The 18,805-nt window shown below is 44.0% G+C and overlaps 1 protein-coding gene and 1 long non-coding RNA gene across 2 annotated transcripts; both read left to right on the top strand.

Annotated features, from left to right (window-relative positions):
* Nucleotides 1-13,265: 13,265 nt before the first annotated feature.
* Nucleotides 13,266-14,195, top strand: LOC106809652. Its single transcript, XR_001393893.1, has 3 exons — nt 13,266-13,709; nt 14,048-14,083; nt 14,158-14,195. It is a non-coding gene; the product is annotated as an uncharacterized LOC106809652 (long non-coding RNA).
* Nucleotides 14,196-16,719: 2,524 nt separating this feature from the next.
* Nucleotides 16,720-17,757, top strand: LOC106809644 (beta-2 adrenergic receptor-like). The gene has a single exon (XM_014812809.1). It carries the CDS (start codon nt 16,720-16,722, stop codon nt 17,755-17,757), a length of 1,038 nt encoding a protein of 345 aa, XP_014668295.1.
* Nucleotides 17,758-18,805: the final 1,048 nt, after the last annotated feature.

Genomic DNA, 18,805 nt, shown 5'->3' with positions numbered 1-18,805 from the left:
AGAAAATTCCCGTACGTCGCGGCAGCTGTGTCCACGATGGCGCTCTGCTGGGAATAGTTACGAGTAACAATTAACTAACGTAGGGCAGTAGGAACATCACAACTTCCCTGCCGAGATGTGCACAATTCCATTCGGTCAACGCGAAGTTGCAGTCACTGTGTACAACAGACACCAGAGAAATTTAATTAAAATTATTACGCGTCTTACGGCGATGAGTATAGCGTAAATAAGCCGAGACTATTAAAGCGTAATTCCATCATGATCGGTCTAGCGCGCTAGATGTTAGGCACCGCTAGTTATCCTCGCATGCCTAATCCCCTCGATGTATCCTAACCTTAATCGATAGCAGACTTTTTTACTTATCCTTTTATTATAAAAGTTTTATATATAACGTTTCAACTATATTAACGTTTTCCTATATATATATATATAACGTCCCCCTATATAACGTTTTAAAATATTTTTGGATATGCTAATTTATGATATTCTGCGTTGAGTAGCATTGTTTCTCATCCAATATGTCCAATATCATTCTATCGTTCAGTATGTGAACGGTTCAGCTGTTGGTATAATAGCAGAGCGAATAAACTTTACACAAACTGCCTGAAACAACATTCGCAGACTGCCACACCGGTCGCTTTCTATTGATCTATGAGGTCTCCTGGCTGTTATATAAAATTATATAGTCAATTCTGTTATAATGGGACGCGACTTTCATAGCCAATTTATGACATTTCACAAAAGAGTCCTCCCTTTACGTAGCAGTTTAGCCGGCGGGGTGACCATGAAACTTCACTTCTTCTCGCTCAACATATACCAGCATCGTTTTTATTTCATTTGAACAAATGCACACTATAGCGTGGTTGACATAGATTTACTGCGAGTAATATAGGAATATATTGCAACGTTTTAGTATGCAATGTTAATTCAGGAGATGTTAGTACACACATGTAACCACTACACCGGTTGTTTCTTTACTACTTTGTTTACTACCGGCTTTGTTTACTAACACTAACCACTATTTGGTAAGCTACGCCATGGTTGGCCGAAGTCTGTATGGCTCACATTGGCATATACACAGTCGATCATCTTCTCATCATCACAGTCGGTTTTCTAGCGCAACCCTAATCTTTTATCATCCACAAAATAATACACCACCACCTCCCAACCCACACCGACGCAATTCCGCACCACCTCACCACCCACACCGACGCAATCCCACACTACTTCGCCACCCACACCGACGCAATCCCACACTACTTCGCCATGCACCCACACCCACGCAATGCCCCAGCACCCACACAATCCCACACCACCTCAAAACCCACACCCACGCAATCCCCCACCACCTCACCACCGACGCATACACGCTGAAGTTTCATTACTCCAGTTCCTTGACCAGTTCAGCGCCTTGCGTCGCGCATCCCCAACCTTGGGCATGCGCACTGCAGGAAACCGACGCGCAGCCATTCAAACATACACGTCGTTCGATTCTCTTTTTATTATTCATCTCCTTGTGTGTGCCTACGCTCACACCCGGAGACAAAAATTCAGTTGTTTGCAAGCAGCAAATTTCTGACATCAAAGTGGAACGTGCAGGAAAGGTGAATTTGAAACTTGAAGCGAACACAGCGAGCTAAGTGAAACATGCGCGTTGGCCGTAAAGAGAGAAGTGGGTGATGTTGACAGTGAACTAGGCATTTGGAGCCGTGTGTCTTAACGGTCTCTTGCCAAACTACCCAGTGGCAATCACTGTAGTAATTATGCTCTGATAGTACACCCAGCGACCAATTACGATTAGCAATTCCTTCCAATTAGGAAAGTGCAATTTTAAGGTGAAATGTAACTTTGGTGGTGGTGGTGCTGGGGTGTTGTACGGGTCGACATAATTAGTGTACAAGGCCCGAGTAACGATACTACTAGCACGTCAATGAGTTGTAATGTTACGTTTCATACTACGTTTTTCGAAATTTAAATGCCCACTGCTCTATAATATCATAAAATTCTTTACCGGCTCTTCTTCTATTTTCCTTTTACTTTTACCTCCTAATTCTAGAGTCACGTCTTAACCGATTTCGACTACGCTAACGAAACCAATTTATTTCTGGAACTTTTCTACGTTGTGGTGGCCTGCGTGAGTTTATTCAAGCAATTTCCAGCCCCTGTCGACGTATTATATAGTAAATGAAGGAGCGATGTAGAAACCCGTTCATTTGATTGTGGGTCGAGTAATTCAATTGTAGTCGGATCCACTCTGTACGTGCAACTGGGTATATAGTTAACGTATACAGTTATACACAGACTTCCTTTATTATAAACTTTTACACAAAGGCATCTACGCCTACGTTATTTGCCACGATATCTGAAACATGTTAATAGTGGTTCTTACACACGTGCGTGCATGTATATTGTCCGCATATGCTCAAACCCACGCACCGACGCACTCATGCACGCGCGCGTTAACACACGAATGCGCGCGCATACACTAACGACGCCAGGCCTGACAAATGAAGTTTTGATGTAGTTCTATAGACAGCAATAATTTCCTCAGAATTGGATCGAATTTTGTTCAATTCCGTTCCTTAGTCGACAAAAAGGTTATCAGGGAACAGAATCTGCAGGAACTCTATTCACGTTTTCAATCTAACCACTGTGCGCGTGAATAGGCTAAAAGCCAGATTTGGTAAGCTGCATGCGATTGCACTGAAATACAGAGACATTGTCCCCTTCCCGCACATCCACACGCACGCACGCACGCACGCACGCACGCACGCACGCACGCACGCACGCACGCACGCCCGCCCGTACGCACACACACACACACACACATAAATATATATATATACATATATGCGCTCAAACGCATAAACGTTTCGCTGACAGTATCTCATCGAATCGCATCCGAATTTTCTGCGCTGCCAAATTATATATTAATGCCGTGACAAGAACGGCAAACGCAACGATGTATAGCACATAATTATTATTGCATATATTATGTATAGCACACATTACCTCTAGTGCCAATAGACGGACTGGCGATTCTATGCTTCGCGTATAATAGTACGGAATGAGAGTTGACTACAACGACAACATAAGAATGGTTTGCACAGTGCACACTGACATCGGCAAAACACGGTTAGCTGCGACAGCGATTTTCTATTTGCCTTTAGAATCGATAAAACCAACAGAGACATTTCATTATTAGACACGGGCTAGTACACGCAGGGTTATAAACCAACCAGCGAGGCGAGAAAAATCGTCTTCGCCTGACTGATTTAATATGCTGTTTAGAGGAGAAACCTAGCATACTATTACATTAATGAGTGTGCATGCCTGTCCACTGAACGAGTGAACTGGTGTATTGCACAACTATAGGTAAACAGTCGCTACTTTTAACATGTGTCTACGGCACTACCTACTACCTAGACCCTTGAGTAAGATTCTGCTATTCCACGACTGTCCATAAAAGGTTAACTATGTGGTTATGCAAATATTAACGAGCCTATAAGACCCAAAGGACATCGTGCGACACGGCAAAATTGACAAAGTTAGGTCTTTACGGCTGGAAACCAGGGTTATAAAAATGTCCTCCCGCAGCGCCAAAAAGGCTAGGGTGTAACCGTGCCAATAGGAAAATTTAAGAGGTATATGTATCAAAAATTTATTTATGTGTGCGCGTATGTGTGTGTGTGTGCGTTGCGTGTTCTCAAAAGTCTATACCGCAACAACAGCGACAACAACAAAAACAGCAGCAGCAGCAGCAGCAGCAGCAGCAACGACAACAACAACAACAACAACAACAATAAACAATTACAACAACATAATTTTCCTTCGCAACTGGTGTTAACCGTGGTGTGACTAATGCAGAGCTTTCTGTCGAGCGATTTGCGAATCTATAGGTTCGTTTTCAGAAACAAAATTAACACTGTTTGCTTGGGATATCTTGACTAAAATTTTGTACTAAGGAAATTAACTTAACGGAAATCAGAAATAGCACTTCCTTTCGCACTGCCGAGTATCACGGCAGGTGTTCCCTGCCGTGGGCCTGACCCACGTGATTGCCTTGCTACGGTGGTTCTAAACTGTACTACCCAGTTATAACACCTTCAGCGTCTGAATCCTTGTTAAAACAGGCGCGAGAGAGCTTGGTGGAGACTATGTGAGTGAGGGAGAAAGAGGGGCTGAATGAGGGAGTGAGTGAGAGACTGACAGACTGAGTAAGGGAATGAGAGAGAGAGAGAGAGAGAGAGAGAGAGATGCTGGTAGGCTCTTATCGATTGTGCTAGTAAAAGTAACACATTATGCTACTAGCAGTGCTCGTTTTTTGTCCAAATTATGCTCAGATTATGCTTGTTTATAAAAATTACGCTCGTTTTTCAAAGATTATGCTATTCACAAGAAACACAAGAAAAGTGTAAATCAAACGCTTTATTGTTAACGAAAGCAAGTTTCTAGCGTTTAAATGATCCCTTCTTTCGCCTGAACTGGTCTGGACTGCTCTAAATACAACACAAAACTATATTAAGGTTTCCACAAAATGCACCATGCTTATTCGCATTTGATTTCGTTCTCCTAATATCCGCTTAGCACTTGCTGTATTGCAGCATTACACTTGCTTGTAAGTAATCTCCCAGTGCATTATCTTGCTGGTCATTGAACGAAGCCGAGAGTATAAAGAAAACTCTCCCTGCAGCAGTAGAAGATGGTTGGACCTGCAGAGGACCAATTAGGAATTTGCTCTGCGTGGAACTTCCACCATTCCACTTTCCTTTCTTCGCAAGGTTCCCCCTACCTACTCTAGACAAGGGCCTGGACGACTAGCGGAATGAAAATAGGCTGAACAAAGCTTGAACAAATCAATATTAGAAATAAAACAAGTCATGGCTCTAGTAATGTGCTCTGAAAATAATAAAATTATGCCGATTATGCTAGCAGTGTTACTTCTGTAAAAAGTGCAAATAATGTGCTTGTTTTCCCAAATTATGCCAAAAAATGTGCTAGAACAATCGATAAGAGCCTAGATCATGCTGGGTGAGGAAGTGAGAGAGAAAAATATATTATATGGATATACCCGTAGAGATCGAATTGGATTCCGCAAGCAGGTGCTAAATGTTCGCTTGAGATATATTTTAGTTTATTATACAATTATTTCAGTAATGCCTACACAAGAAAAGTTCCCGGAGATTATATTCACTAATCCACAAAAAGCTTCCGAAAAAAACGAGCCAGAAAGTGGCAATACAATTTGTAAAAGTTTTTAGCAAATGCACAAAGCGCTTTCCGAGATCACCTTGGAGTTGCACTTTAGCCGATTCGCGCTAGCAGCTTCTATATGAGCAGATTATTTTATTCTGAGGAAAATCAAGCGGAGTCGCAGTTTAAATTTCGCCATCTAAGAAGAGCGGCGCGTGACTCACACGCAGGCTTGTTATTTCGTGCGACTCATATGACCAGCTAACCGCACACGACGACGAAGCCAGCCAGCCAGCTTCAGCTAATTAAACTCACATCCTCCGCATCCTTTGCATCCCTCGCGTGCTCGGGGGCTGTGTGCAGTCGAGTGTTAAACTACGTGATTAGCTGCTTGTTATTATACGTTCCCTTTAGGTCATTTAATATAGTTAGTATAATGACGTGGTTGTTTTTAGGTGCGCCAAGACATTTAAATGTTGAATCGCAGGTAAATTTTGTGGAGAAATAAGCAAACAAGGTTTGGATTTTGCATTACAAACGATTTGACTGACATTTTATAAAGACATTTCCAAAATCGTTTTATCGAATTCGTCGACGTTTCCTTTATAAACTAGAAAGGGCAGTTGTCGCCAACTACATGTATCCCCCGTGTTCTCCCCAAAATGTGTAAGTATACGAAGTTTGGTAGCGCTAGGTCAATTAAGGGCCGAGTTATAGAGCAGAAGGGAAATATGATGAAGGTCAAGGTCAAGGTCAAATAAAAGCCGCAGTGACCTCGTTTTGGTACGCGACACACATTCTCCCCAAGATGTATAAATATACCAAGTTTGGTAGCACTAGGTCAATTATGAGCCGAATTATAGAGCGGAAGGGAAATATGATCAAGGTCAAATAAAGGTGGTAGTGACCTGGTTTTGGTATGCGACACACCTTCTCCCCAAGATGTGCAAGTATACCAAGTTTGGTAGCGCTGGGTCTATTAGGGGCCGAGTTATAGAGCGGAAGGGAAATATGATTAAGGTCAAGATAAAGGTCAAATAAAGGTTGTAGTGACCTGGTTTTGGTATGCGACACAGCTTTTCCCCAAGATGTGTAAGTATACCAAGTTTGGTAGCGCTAGGTCAATTAGGGGCCGAGTTAGAGAGCGGAAGGGAAATATGATCAAGGTCAAAGTAAAGGTCAAATAAAGGTCGCAGTGACCTGGTTTTGGTACGCTGCTCACCTTCTCCCCAAGATGTGTAAGTATACCAAGATTGGTAGCGCTAGGTCAATTAGGGGCCAAGTTAGAGAGCGGAAGGGAGATATGATCAATGTCAAGGTAAAGGTCAAATAAAGGTCGCAGTGACCTGGTTTTGGTACGCTGCTCACCTTCTCCCCAAGATGTGTAAGTATACCAAGTTTGGTCACGCTAGGTCAATTAGGGGTCGAGTTATAGAGCGGAAGGAAAATTCTCTGCGGCGGACCGAGCGGCGGCTGCGGCGGCGGCGGCGGCTGGGGAGACATGAAACCATAGTATCCCCGCCGACTTCGTCGCGGGGGATACAACAATCATGCGTTATATGTTTGTTCTTGCATCCTACACGGAGATGAAATACTAAGGAAATATTGGGCAACTTCTGTAAAAACTTGCGCATGTTATTCGCATTCAAAAATGCATGAAACAGGAGTCGATATAAGTCGATAATCTATAGATATATCTTCTGTATACATTAAATTTTATGTGACTTTAGTTTCCTTTCAGAGCGTTCGTGAAAAATTATTTTATACCATATTATGATAATAGAAATGCAATTAATTACATAGTATGAATGTGGAAAATATTTCACGAATCTAACAGAAATTTAAAAATGCAATTGACGCCAAAACTGCCTTTATTTCATATAAAGTATCGTAAGTACTTATATATTAAGTCTGTAAGTGCGATAGGGAGCAACCAATATATGGCACAATTGCTTATTGTATAGCCTGGAAAATATGCGCATAAACAGCTTTTGTCTTATCTGGAAATACAAATGTTATATGTGCACATATCTTCGTTCATAATACGTTTTCAAATATGAAGGTCTATTTAAATAAAAAAAATTATTCGCATATGGCACATTTAATTTGTAACCAACCGCATTCAATTATGTATTATATATAGAAAATATATATAATTAGACTGGTGCTAATATTCATTGCATCATTGGTAATGTATTAGATCAAGAGCTAATAACACATGTATTATTAGCACTTGATTATATATATACATGCTTGTGTATATGATTAACGCTTCAAGTAGCTGGAACTATTGTGCCGTAGAAGATTAGGCTTGCAGCGTCAAGGCGGGCATACTGCACGCGATTACATCATTTACTGGTGATTACCCAAAGGCAATCAGAAAGCAAACATATTGCTGGGATGAGGGTGCTCAGGTAGATATGCCAGACCTCCTCTATCGTGGCAGGCGACTACATTTCTGCAGTCATCAACACTTGTTGTGTGACGACGGCGCAGGAGTTGATGACAGCAGGTTCCTGGTGGGGATTCTCTGTAGTATTTCTTTAATTATAACGCCAAATATTTATTTTCGAGATATTATTTATTCAACTAAATTAAAACTTGATGACCACTATGGCGAGTAACACTAGCTGCCAGTGTAGAGCCAATACATCTACCGATGAGTGGGCACAGGACGTATTCATGCAGGAACCAATACCTCTACTCGCGGGTGGGCACCATACTAGACAAACCAAATATTGGCTTCTTACATTGCCAACAGAAGACTGTATATTGAGGCCACAGATGAAATTGGCAGCATTGATATCTAGATGACAATTTCTAATGGAAGTGAATTTACTCAATGAAGCAATTGAAACTCTGTTCCGATTACTGGTTTTATATCTCAGAAATCAATTTCGAAATCGATCCTCAGACCTCTGTATTATGAGGCGAGTGTGCTATCGAGGGCAAGACAAACACAGCTCTTCACGAACTTGTTACTACATCACTCATCGTGTTCACCCACTATAGTATAGTATAGCATATAGCAGTAGTACGTGGGTTTCTCATCATCTATGACCTGTGCAAAAACAATTTATATCAGAATAGCATTTTCTTTCTTCATCTGTCAGAATAGTTCAATATCATGTATAATGATGTTTCCCGTACTCTACTCCTGTAAGAATATGCCAGTCAACAAGGGTGAGATTGTATAGAGAAATTACGCATCGACGGAAAATAATCAATGAACGCAATAGTTTGTATGTCTCCTGCCATTGCAAATGAGAAACTACTCAAACAAAACTATGAATAACCCATTTTCACAACATGTTCCATCATTGATTCACAGACATACAGCCGATGTGATATCACGATTGAATACCGTCCAGGGATTCAAAGTAAATGGGTAAGTTTAATATAAGCATCATATTCACTCTGAGCCAACCCAGCGAAAGCTCAACGAAACCCCAAATGTTTGTCCGCCAGTGGTTACACGCGAAAGAATGATCTGAGCCATCAGCTGCTTACAGTCGCGGTCTGTCAGCGCAAGGTCAGTGCAATGTGATTAATGTGCGCTTCGTTTTAAAAATAAATTAATCTGGCTAGCGTACAACGCACAGCGCGTATAGAGCTGGCGAGGGCGTGGTGACGCCAACCACGACGCAAGATGACGCAGCCGCTGCTTGACGCGAGACCAGGCGGCTATTTAGACAAGCCGGGACATTTCGGAAGTCGTTTTCGAAACGACTACTGATATCACAGGCACTTGGAACGTCTCAATACAAAAAGGCAAATAAACACGAAATGTATTTACTACCAAACTGACAGTACGTCTTAATGTTTCCCTAGTCTCCTTCGCCTATTATTGCCGATAACTTGCTTTAAATGCCGTTCAAATGCTCCTCTACAAACACACAAGTGTACCGAACGCACGCCCTGTGCACAAACAACAAAAATAATAGAGTTTTCTTTCTATTAATTATTCTTGTTGTTTGTGCACAGGGCGCGCGTGCGGTGTACTTGTGTGTTGTGGATGAGCATGTGAACGGCTTTACAGCCCGTTCTCGGCAATAATATGCGAAGGAGAGTAGAGAAACATTAAGACTTTGGTAGCAAATACATTTCGTCTTTATTTACCATTATTTTTTTATTGAGACGTTCCAAATGCCTGTGAACGTTACAGCAGTATAGCTAAACACGGTGCGGCTGAATAGATGCGTGAATACATGGCGTTATATGGCGGAGCCCGATGAAAGACAGCAGCGGTGGCGCCAGCGTCGCACTACGCTATCAGCTAGCCTCAGCTGCAGATGTGAGGTGCATTCTAAAACAAATGCATTTCAATCACAAAGGAACAAATCAAGTTTGACAATCTAATAGACACTGGAGACATAATCACACCGAAAGACTTTTGAAGTCCCGCAAAGGCGACGAACAAAAATGCTGTCGGCGAAATGGAATTCAGGGATTGGCAAACTGAGCGCAGGCTCATTATCTGTGAAAATGGGCTGATTGCATTTTGCAATAATAAATCGGGATTCAAACAAAACCGCTAATTAAACTGAAATAATATAACGCGAATGCAATTATGTAGGTTGACTCTATAAACAGATTTAATGAGAGAGCGAGATCGCGCGTTTACTACAGCACACAAACAATAAACAACTAAGTAAGCACATCCCAGCACAGAAAGCACATTACAGCACAGAAAGCACATTACAGCACAGAAAGCACACTACAGCACAGAAAGCACACTACAGCACAGAAAGCACACTACAGCACAGAAAGCACACTACAGCACAGAAAGCACATTACAGCACAGAAAGCACATCTACTAGCCACAGAGAAGCACATTACAGCCACAGAGCACACTACAGCACGAGACAGCACACAGCACAGATCACACACCATAGCACAGACCAGACACCTACAGCCACAATAAAGCACACTACAGCACAGAGAGCACAACACAGCTCACCCCTAGCACAGACCAGCACACTACAGCAAAGAAAGCACACTACAGCACCAGAAAGCACAGTTACAGGCCACCCCAGATAGCCACACCGCCTAGCACGACAGCACACTACAGGCACAGACAGCACAGCTACAGCACAGAAAACACAGCTACAGCCAACGAAGTCCACCAACACAGCACAAGAAAGCCACACTAAGCCACAGAAAGCACATTACAGCCACACTACAGCACATGCATAGCCACACCCTAGCACATTACAGCACAAAAAGCACACTACAGCACAGAAAGCACATTACAGCACAGAGCTCACCCTGAACAGATAGCACATCACAGCACAAAGAGCACAACATAGCACAGAGAGCACACTACATCACAGAGAGCACAACACAGCACGGAGCTCACCCCAGAACAGAAAATATATTACAGCACAAAGAGCATACTACAACATAAAATGCACAGAACAGAAGCGATAACACTGCAATACAGAGAACACACAGAAGAGAGCACATTCGTTACAGCACAGAGAATACACCCCCGTCACAGGGAGCACGTCCCATCACGAGAAGCACACCACACAAGAAAATTTACACTAAATTACGGAGAACAGGATACAGCACAGAGCACTCTACAACACAAATAAACAAAACAGGGTGGTTCAATATTTACTAGGAATACCTTTAACGGGTTTTAAAACTGTCGACAATCGATCATTTACAACCACGGTGGTCCGAACACATTCGCATTCACTAACAGAGTTGTCACACTCGGGTTTTCAGCCACAGGCTTCAGGCCAACCGTCTTACCCATTTGCTTATTTAAGAGAAAAATGATTGAAATATCTTGTATTTTATTTTAGTTTCTGTTAAAATATACACGTATTTATCGTGTAAAGAAGTAAAAAAGTAAATGTAAAGGTCGTTTGGTTAAATAATAGTTAGATCAAAATATAATTACACTTGCGATTAGCTTCTGGTCTGAAATAAGCAAATAAAAATGTAAAGGTGCAACGTTGTCAGGGGCAGCACAGTAGTGTGGAATTATTGCAGTACTCACGATTAGTGATTTTGAAACTCATTGATGTGTATACTAACAAAGGTTTGATAACGACCGACAAACGTTATCGAGTTATTTCCAAATGGCTACGCGAGCCTTTTCACATTTTATAAAGTCAGGAAACTGAAATTCCCAACCATTCACGACGCGGCCTGTATTGTGCTGAGAGGTATCGTCAGTTTAGCGAAAGATGCTTTCCTGTCACTGCAGACTTACATAACAACAAGAGCCTCTTTCACTATCTTCTCAATCCTGATCCTAAGTTATGATGGGCAAGATGACAATGGGAATTCTCCCGTTCGTCGCGTTTCCCAACCGCATTCAAGTTTAAGCATGCGAACCCACGATGAGAGTAAAGGGCACACAGCCAGACGTGACCTCGTGTAGCAAGGATGCAGCAAGAGCAGCAAGTGCGACGAGAAAAGATTATTAGTCTGCGAAATTACGCTCGCATTTTCATTGAAGTCGCCGAGTAAATATAGCCTGAAATTGAGAAGGAAATCAATCGAAGCAACAAATAGAAATCTGCTACGCTTTCTAAACTAAAACACATAATTATTCTTGTGATATGAAAATGTATTGTATGGCACTGTTGGTCATTATGTGCATCTTTCATCGTGCAGGCTGTTAACATTCGTATCACACTATGAACACTATAACGACATGCCACTTTGCACGGGGGTGGGGGGCTGTGTTTGTAATATATTATTTCCTTAAGTGATTTATGGCATTTATTTATAAACCAATGTAAACATCCCTTTAATTTGTGATGTTGATGATGTTGACGTTGGTCAACTAACAGCTATAATATGCTTAAGCTATTGTTGACGGCGCGCGAGATTACAGTACGCGTGTAGTACACGTCCTGGAAAACATAGAAAATGCTGGAAGATGGACCTTCTAAGTCGCTATACACCTGGAAGAGTCTGGTTCCTGGAGAACCGGATTGCTTTAAGTGTAAGAGCACTGAATAGCTTCTCTTTTTAGAATCCTAAAAAAAATTATAGCACGTGTAGGTCCTACTCTCTCTAATTTGTTTAATGGTCCCGTAAGCTTTGTGGTTCTGCACGATAGTGCAACCTACAATATTGTGATAGTTAGCTAGAAACCTGCTTTCGTTGTAATCGGATAGTTCGTTGTAATTGGATAGTACGTATGTTACACTATAAGTGTGCGTTAATTTTCACTCGGAACATGATTCGCGAATTCGCTCTGAATTTGCCGTCTGAAGTATTGGGGAGATTACTTGCAACAGGTGATAATCAGTCCGCATATAGAGTGTAGCCTCATAGAGGCGGGTTGTCTAGCAAAATCTTATTTGTTCGTAAACTCAAGTCAAGACTGTCTAAACTTCAGTACGATTAAACGGGCAGGGCCGACTGTCATAAACTGTCTAGACGCGACCTGTGCAGTAAGTTACGGTGACAGTTGGGTGTTTACTGCCATGATATGGCAATCGGATCTTTTCGAAAATCACTCCCATGGCGTTTCTCTCTCTGATTCGCCCCTTCTTCTTCCCCTTCCTCCCTTCCTTACCCCCTCATTCTCTTCTCCCGTCCCTCCCACCCCCTCTATTCGTCTTTCCCCCTTCCTTCCCCCATTTCTCCCCTTCTCCCTAACCCTCTCTCTGGCGTTCTTATGATATCGACGTTTTTTTTATTTTTATCGTGTAAAATTACAGCAAAGGGTCGGTTATCGCGTGTATTTTAGAAGCTTTGCGCTGCTACGTTCATAATAATTTGCATATTCGTGTTTCCTTGGTGCTGACGTCACGCTACGCAATATGGGTATATGTAGAGCTCTTGATGTTCGCCATTATTGCCATCGCTGCATGGTAATCATTTATAAATAATGTAATTAACAGAATAGTTGTTAAAGCAAATTGCGTCAAGTTGATCAGATAGCGTGTAAAATTAATTTCCTGTGTACTACGGGGCACTATGCTGACGGGGTGTCTCATTCTGCTCTTTTGTGTAGTTCTTAGACCATCACTTATCACGCGAATTCTGTTTTTCGATTACAAAAGATTTTTTTTAACAAATTTGACATTATGCACCAAACGGCAAATTATTTACCAAACGCTTGTCCGTAACATAGATTTGAACATTTATGGGACACCAGCTATCAAATTCGGGAATCAAGCAACTATTCCCACCGGAAATACTGCCGCGAAATAGCGAATGCTTAACGTTAGTCAATCATTCGAGTGTTCACACATCATGTACATATGCGTGCGTGCACTGCCAGAAACTCCACGCCTGTTATACATTCTTCTCAGTAATGTTCATCCAACAAGAACATTCGTGGAGATTTATCCGCTTTTATGCATACATATATATGGCAAGCCAAGTCTATGTCACTGTTATCAAGCACGTGGCCCGCCCTATGTACATCACTATTATCTTGCTATTATCAAACATGATATCGGTGCTAAGTACATCACTGTTATCAACCATGGTATTAATGCTAGGTACATCACTGTTATCAACCATGGTGTTAATGCTAGGTACATCACTGTTATCAACCATGGTGTTGAATGCTAGGTACATCACGTGTTACGCGAACCATGGTGTTAATGCTAGTACATCACTGTTTTATCAACCATTGGTGGTTAATGCTAGGTACATCACTGTTATTCCAACCACTCCGGTGTTAATGCCTAGTACATCACTGTTACAACCATGGTGTTTAATGCTAGGTACATCACTGTTACAACCATGGTGTTAATGCTAGGTAACATCACTGTTATCAACCATGGTGTTAATGCGCTAGTACATCATTGTTACCAACCATGTGTTAATGCTAGGTACATCACTGTTTAACTCACCATGGTGTTAATGCTAGGTACATCACTGTTACCAACCATGGTGTTACTGCTAGGTACATCAGCTGTTATCAACCATGTGTTAATGCCTAGGTACATCACTGTTATCACCATGGTGTGTTAATGCTAGGTACATCACTGTTATCAACCATGGTGTTAATGCTAGGTTACATCACTGTGTACCAACCATGGTGTTAATGCTAGGTACATTCACTGTTACAACCATGTGTAATGCTAGGTTACATCACTGGTACAACCATGGTGTTAATGCTAGCGTACATCACTGTTACACAACCATGGGTGTTACTGCTAGGTACATTCACTGTTATCAACCATTTGGTGTTAATGCTAGGTACATCACTGTTATCAACCATGGTGTTAATGCTAGGTACATCACTGTTATCAACCATGGTGTTAATGCTAGGTACATCACTGTTATCAACCATGGTGTTAATGCTAGGTACATCACTCCTATAAACCGTCTGTTCTACTGCACACGCAGCTTGTATGGGGGGGGGGGGGTGATCCGAATGTCCATGGAGCAGCAATGAACGACTGCTACAAACCGATAGTCTGTGTCTAGCGCGTGCAAAATGCAACAATGCTGAACATAAAACAACTCTTCACCATCGACTTGCGGTTTAGAGTTCGTATTCTAAACATAGCACTGAGCTTCGCTAATCTTTCTGCGTTATATTGTATAGAGTATAAATAAAAATTATCATAGTTCCTCCATGCAAAACCCACAGGAATCACGCGTGCTTGCCTTTCTCACAAATTATACATGCCAGGCATGAAACAGCACTTTGCCAGATTATTTCAATGGGTATTTACAATGCGCGACACCATGCCTTGAATACTTAATAGAAGCACACTGAAGCCATTACATTACAACTGATGTTCTTAACGAGATAAGAGCTCAAACACAATAAGAATGTATAGTTTAGGAACTCTAGTAAATGTATGTGGAATAATAGTAAATGATTTACTACGTAACCACCAGGGTTTCTTCCAACCATGCTAACATATTAGTAACATATGTAACACACATAGCTATATATACATACATAAACAAATCATGTATATACACATTACACTCAACAAATCTTTAATAATGCTCGGTTCTCTTTCCACTGTATTTTCAATTCTCTCCATATTTTTATCGCTAAACTGAAAGGGCCAATGTAAAATGTTGGGTGATAAAGTTTCATGTGGTCAGCCTTTTGAAATATAGATTTGTCGGTCGAATTGCAATATTTTCTGTAAACCAGACGATTGCACTTTTGCCTTGAGCGAATTCATTTGCCTGCACTCGGCGAATAGTAAGATTATTCCGCCTCCCGTGAAGGCTTCCCGTTTATTGCTGTCCACTGAAAGCTCTGTCCGCGGCTTGCGGCTATACGTAGTGAGGCACACTGCGCTCTCGCAGACGTAATTCTGTCATTGCGCGAGGTGTTCGTCGTACGTTTGCTCGCGAGCGGTGACTCGATGCTAAACCTCGGCGTGCGATTACAACACGGCGGATATCTACCCTCTGAGTTTCCGCTCCATTGATACAGCTCGGTGTGACGGTTGCCGCCACATCACGCTACTCGCTGAGCGGGTGTGTTCGACCAGCAGTGTTTTACAATGCGTAATATAGCGTGCGTATAGCGAGTTGAACCATGCGTGTCTATGGAGCTTCTTTATTCTTTTCGTTCTCCTACCCCCCTCCTCTTTCTCCTTCACCGCAGTTCGCATTAGGGCACCTTTAGTGAAGCCCATCTTACACACGCAACATCGACAGTTGGCGCCGTTCTCATCTCGCGCGTTCCGTAATTAGTCGTGCTGCCTCTTTCCATCACTTCTTTGATCGTCAATGAAATCGTTGAACTAAAAAAATCGCAAAGCTAGAATCGTCCCCGGATGACTGCAAGCTAGAAGCAGCATGAATGGCGGCTAACGCGGTTAAGGCTTCTTTCTTTATTGTTGCAGAATTCTACAGACAGAGAGAAAAAGAGAAAGAGAGAGATTCTTCGCCATACCGTCTAACAAGTCGATGAATTGCGATCTTTCACACGCAAGCAGTGCGTGCGTTCCCTGAACGAAGGCGCTCGGGTCACATTTGCGCGTGACAGGCAGCTCGTCCGGCAGGTGGCGTGCTTTCAAGCCTACGGCACTCTTCGCTACGAGGCCGCTGCTACTGACCGACGACTAACAGTTGCTGAGTAGCGGCGATACGGGACGGGGAGGTCATGCGGAGAGCGTGGTTCGTGCGCGCCGCGGTTTGTACACAATCTGCTAGCAAACGTTAGTAGCATCGCACGCAGGTGGCGCACGCAGCTAGGGGACTAGTGCGACGTGACATCTCGACTCCCCGTGCGCGCGTCGAGAGAGATCCTCACGGGATTGCGTCGACGATACGAGAGAGCGCACACAATCGGCGCTAATGCACGTAACACGGCGAGCCGCGCCTTGGGCATAGCCCCCATAATACGCTGCGAGCAAGAGCAACGTCGTGCGAGTAAGTCCTATTTCGCGGAACAGCGGTGCGAATTTTCTCGAGATTCAATCAATCTCGGGCAACACCGCGGCTGCCCGCGCCCGTCGCCGCCGCGTATATTCACTGACCCTCGCGCGCGAGCGTTGCAGTCGGCGCGCCGCACGCACGGCGGTCAGCGCGCATGTCTACGACTAACGGCGCGCTGTCGGCATGATGCTCGGCCAGCGAGCAATGGACGCCGACTACAACGCGACGCACGTCGCCGACGACGATCCGTCGGCCGACACGCCGCGCTCTGCCGACCTCCTGCACGCCGTCAGCGTCGGCGGCGCGCTGTGCATCGTCAACGTCATCATCGTCTTTGGCAACGCGCTCGTGCTGTACGCGCTCTACAAGTGCCCGCAGCTGCAGACGCGCACGAACGCTCTCGTCGCGTCGCTCGCCGTCGCCGACTTCGTGCTAGGCGTGACCGTCATACCGTTCCAGACGGGCAACACGATGTTCGCCTACTGGCCGTTCCATCCGACCTACTGCCAGATCCACGGCTCGTTCGACGTGTTCAGCACGACGGCGAGCATCCTGCACATCTGCCTGATCGCCATGGAACGCTTCGTCGCCATCATCACGCCGATGAAGTACAACATGTATGTGACGGAGCGCACGATTCGCGTCTCGCTCGTCATCGCGTGGATATTGTCGGCCGCCAACGGCACGGTCATCTTTATCCCGAGCCTCTGGCACGACCCCTACTACGACTTTGTGTACAACGATCCGAACCTGTGCGCGCTGATGCTCGGCAATCCGTACGCGCAGATCGACAGCGTCTTCATCTACTTCCTGCCGATGACGATCGTGCTCATCGCCTACGCGTGCATCTGGTGGGCGGCGTGGAAGCAGACGCGTCGCATCCTCATGCGCTCCGAGTACGTGGACAGCAACAGCGGCGGCGGCGGCGGCGGCGGCTCGCAGCACACCGTCACGCTGCACCAGCTCGCTGAGATGAAGGCGACGCGCACGCTCGGCATCGTCATACTGGCGTTCGTCGGCTGCTGGCTGCCCTACTTCATCCTGACGCCGCTCGAGGCGAGCTGCCACTGCGTCAACGATAAACTCTACCTGATCGCCATCTGGCTCGGCTACGCTAACTCGGCCGCCAACCCGATCATCTACTCGATCTGCAATCAGGGGTTCCGCGACGGCTTCAAGCAGATACTCGGCTGCCACGCGGGCGTCATGAACACGCTGTAGGCTCGGCGCGCAACCACCTACCCCCTCCCACTACACCAAGGTTCACCGATCCCCCCCCACCCGATTACCCGATCCCCCCCCCCACCAAAAAGCGGACTCTCATTATCTATCGAGCAACTTGGCTCCGTCTTATTGTCTGAGGTCCGTTGCCAAAAACATCGTGAATAAATGTGAGATCGCAAGTCACAAATGGCATAACTTTCGAAGTGAATAGTACTGCAAAGGGTTTCTGCGAAATACTGCGAATACATGCATTTTAGAGTTATATGAGAGTCGCAACTATTAGTGAAGTTTCTAACAACGGGCCCCTGGCTCGGGGGAGAGAATATAGGCGGGATACCTCTCGCAATGCAACGTCGCATGACAACCTGCCATGCGTGATTGACAGCCAGCTCTAGCCAATAACCACGGTGATAGGACACTCTAAAACACAACGCTTGGCAACGAAGTGCCGCAAAGACGATATTATTGCGTGCACTTGTGAAAGACGCGCGTCAGAGCTATAGCTTCACCGTCCTGGCAACACTAACTAAGGGGGTGTGTGTGGTTATCGCATGCCGACAGACGGATGTGCCGATTATATGAAGGCATCGCGAGCGACCGTTACATCATGCGCGGTAGGTTCAGACGAAGACTCTCTGAATTCAGCAAAAACCCGCACAGCCATCACATGCTATTGCATATTTACACTCCCCAGAGTGGGGAGCCTGAGTAGTCCGCCCATTTGTTGCTATTTTTGTTAAATAGAAAAAGCATCGACGATGAAGAGAACGTACTATGAATAGGACAAAATAGCATTGTCGCTGTGTGTGACAGGAAAATTGATGGCCTGTAGGGTCAAAGCTAATGGTTACTCAGTCAGGAGCTGACAAGCTGTATTTTTAAAATTAAGAAAATACATTTTTACTCTAGGGAGCGTGTAATTATTGTGGAAATATACTCTAGAGAGTTGAAAAAGACAAGGGGCAAACCACTTTACTATGTTGCACATATATATATATATATATATATATATATATCACTTGTGAGTTGCCAATGTTGAATGACA

The sequence above is a fragment of the Priapulus caudatus genome, unplaced genomic scaffold (genome assembly GCF_000485595.1).
Source record: "Priapulus caudatus unplaced genomic scaffold, Priapulus_caudatus-5.0.1 Scaffold372, whole genome shotgun sequence".
Taxonomy (NCBI): Eukaryota; Metazoa; Priapulida; class Priapulimorpha; order Priapulimorphida; family Priapulidae; genus Priapulus; species Priapulus caudatus.
Note: the sequence above shows the minus strand (reverse complement) of the source record. Positions and strands in the feature narration are given on the sequence as shown.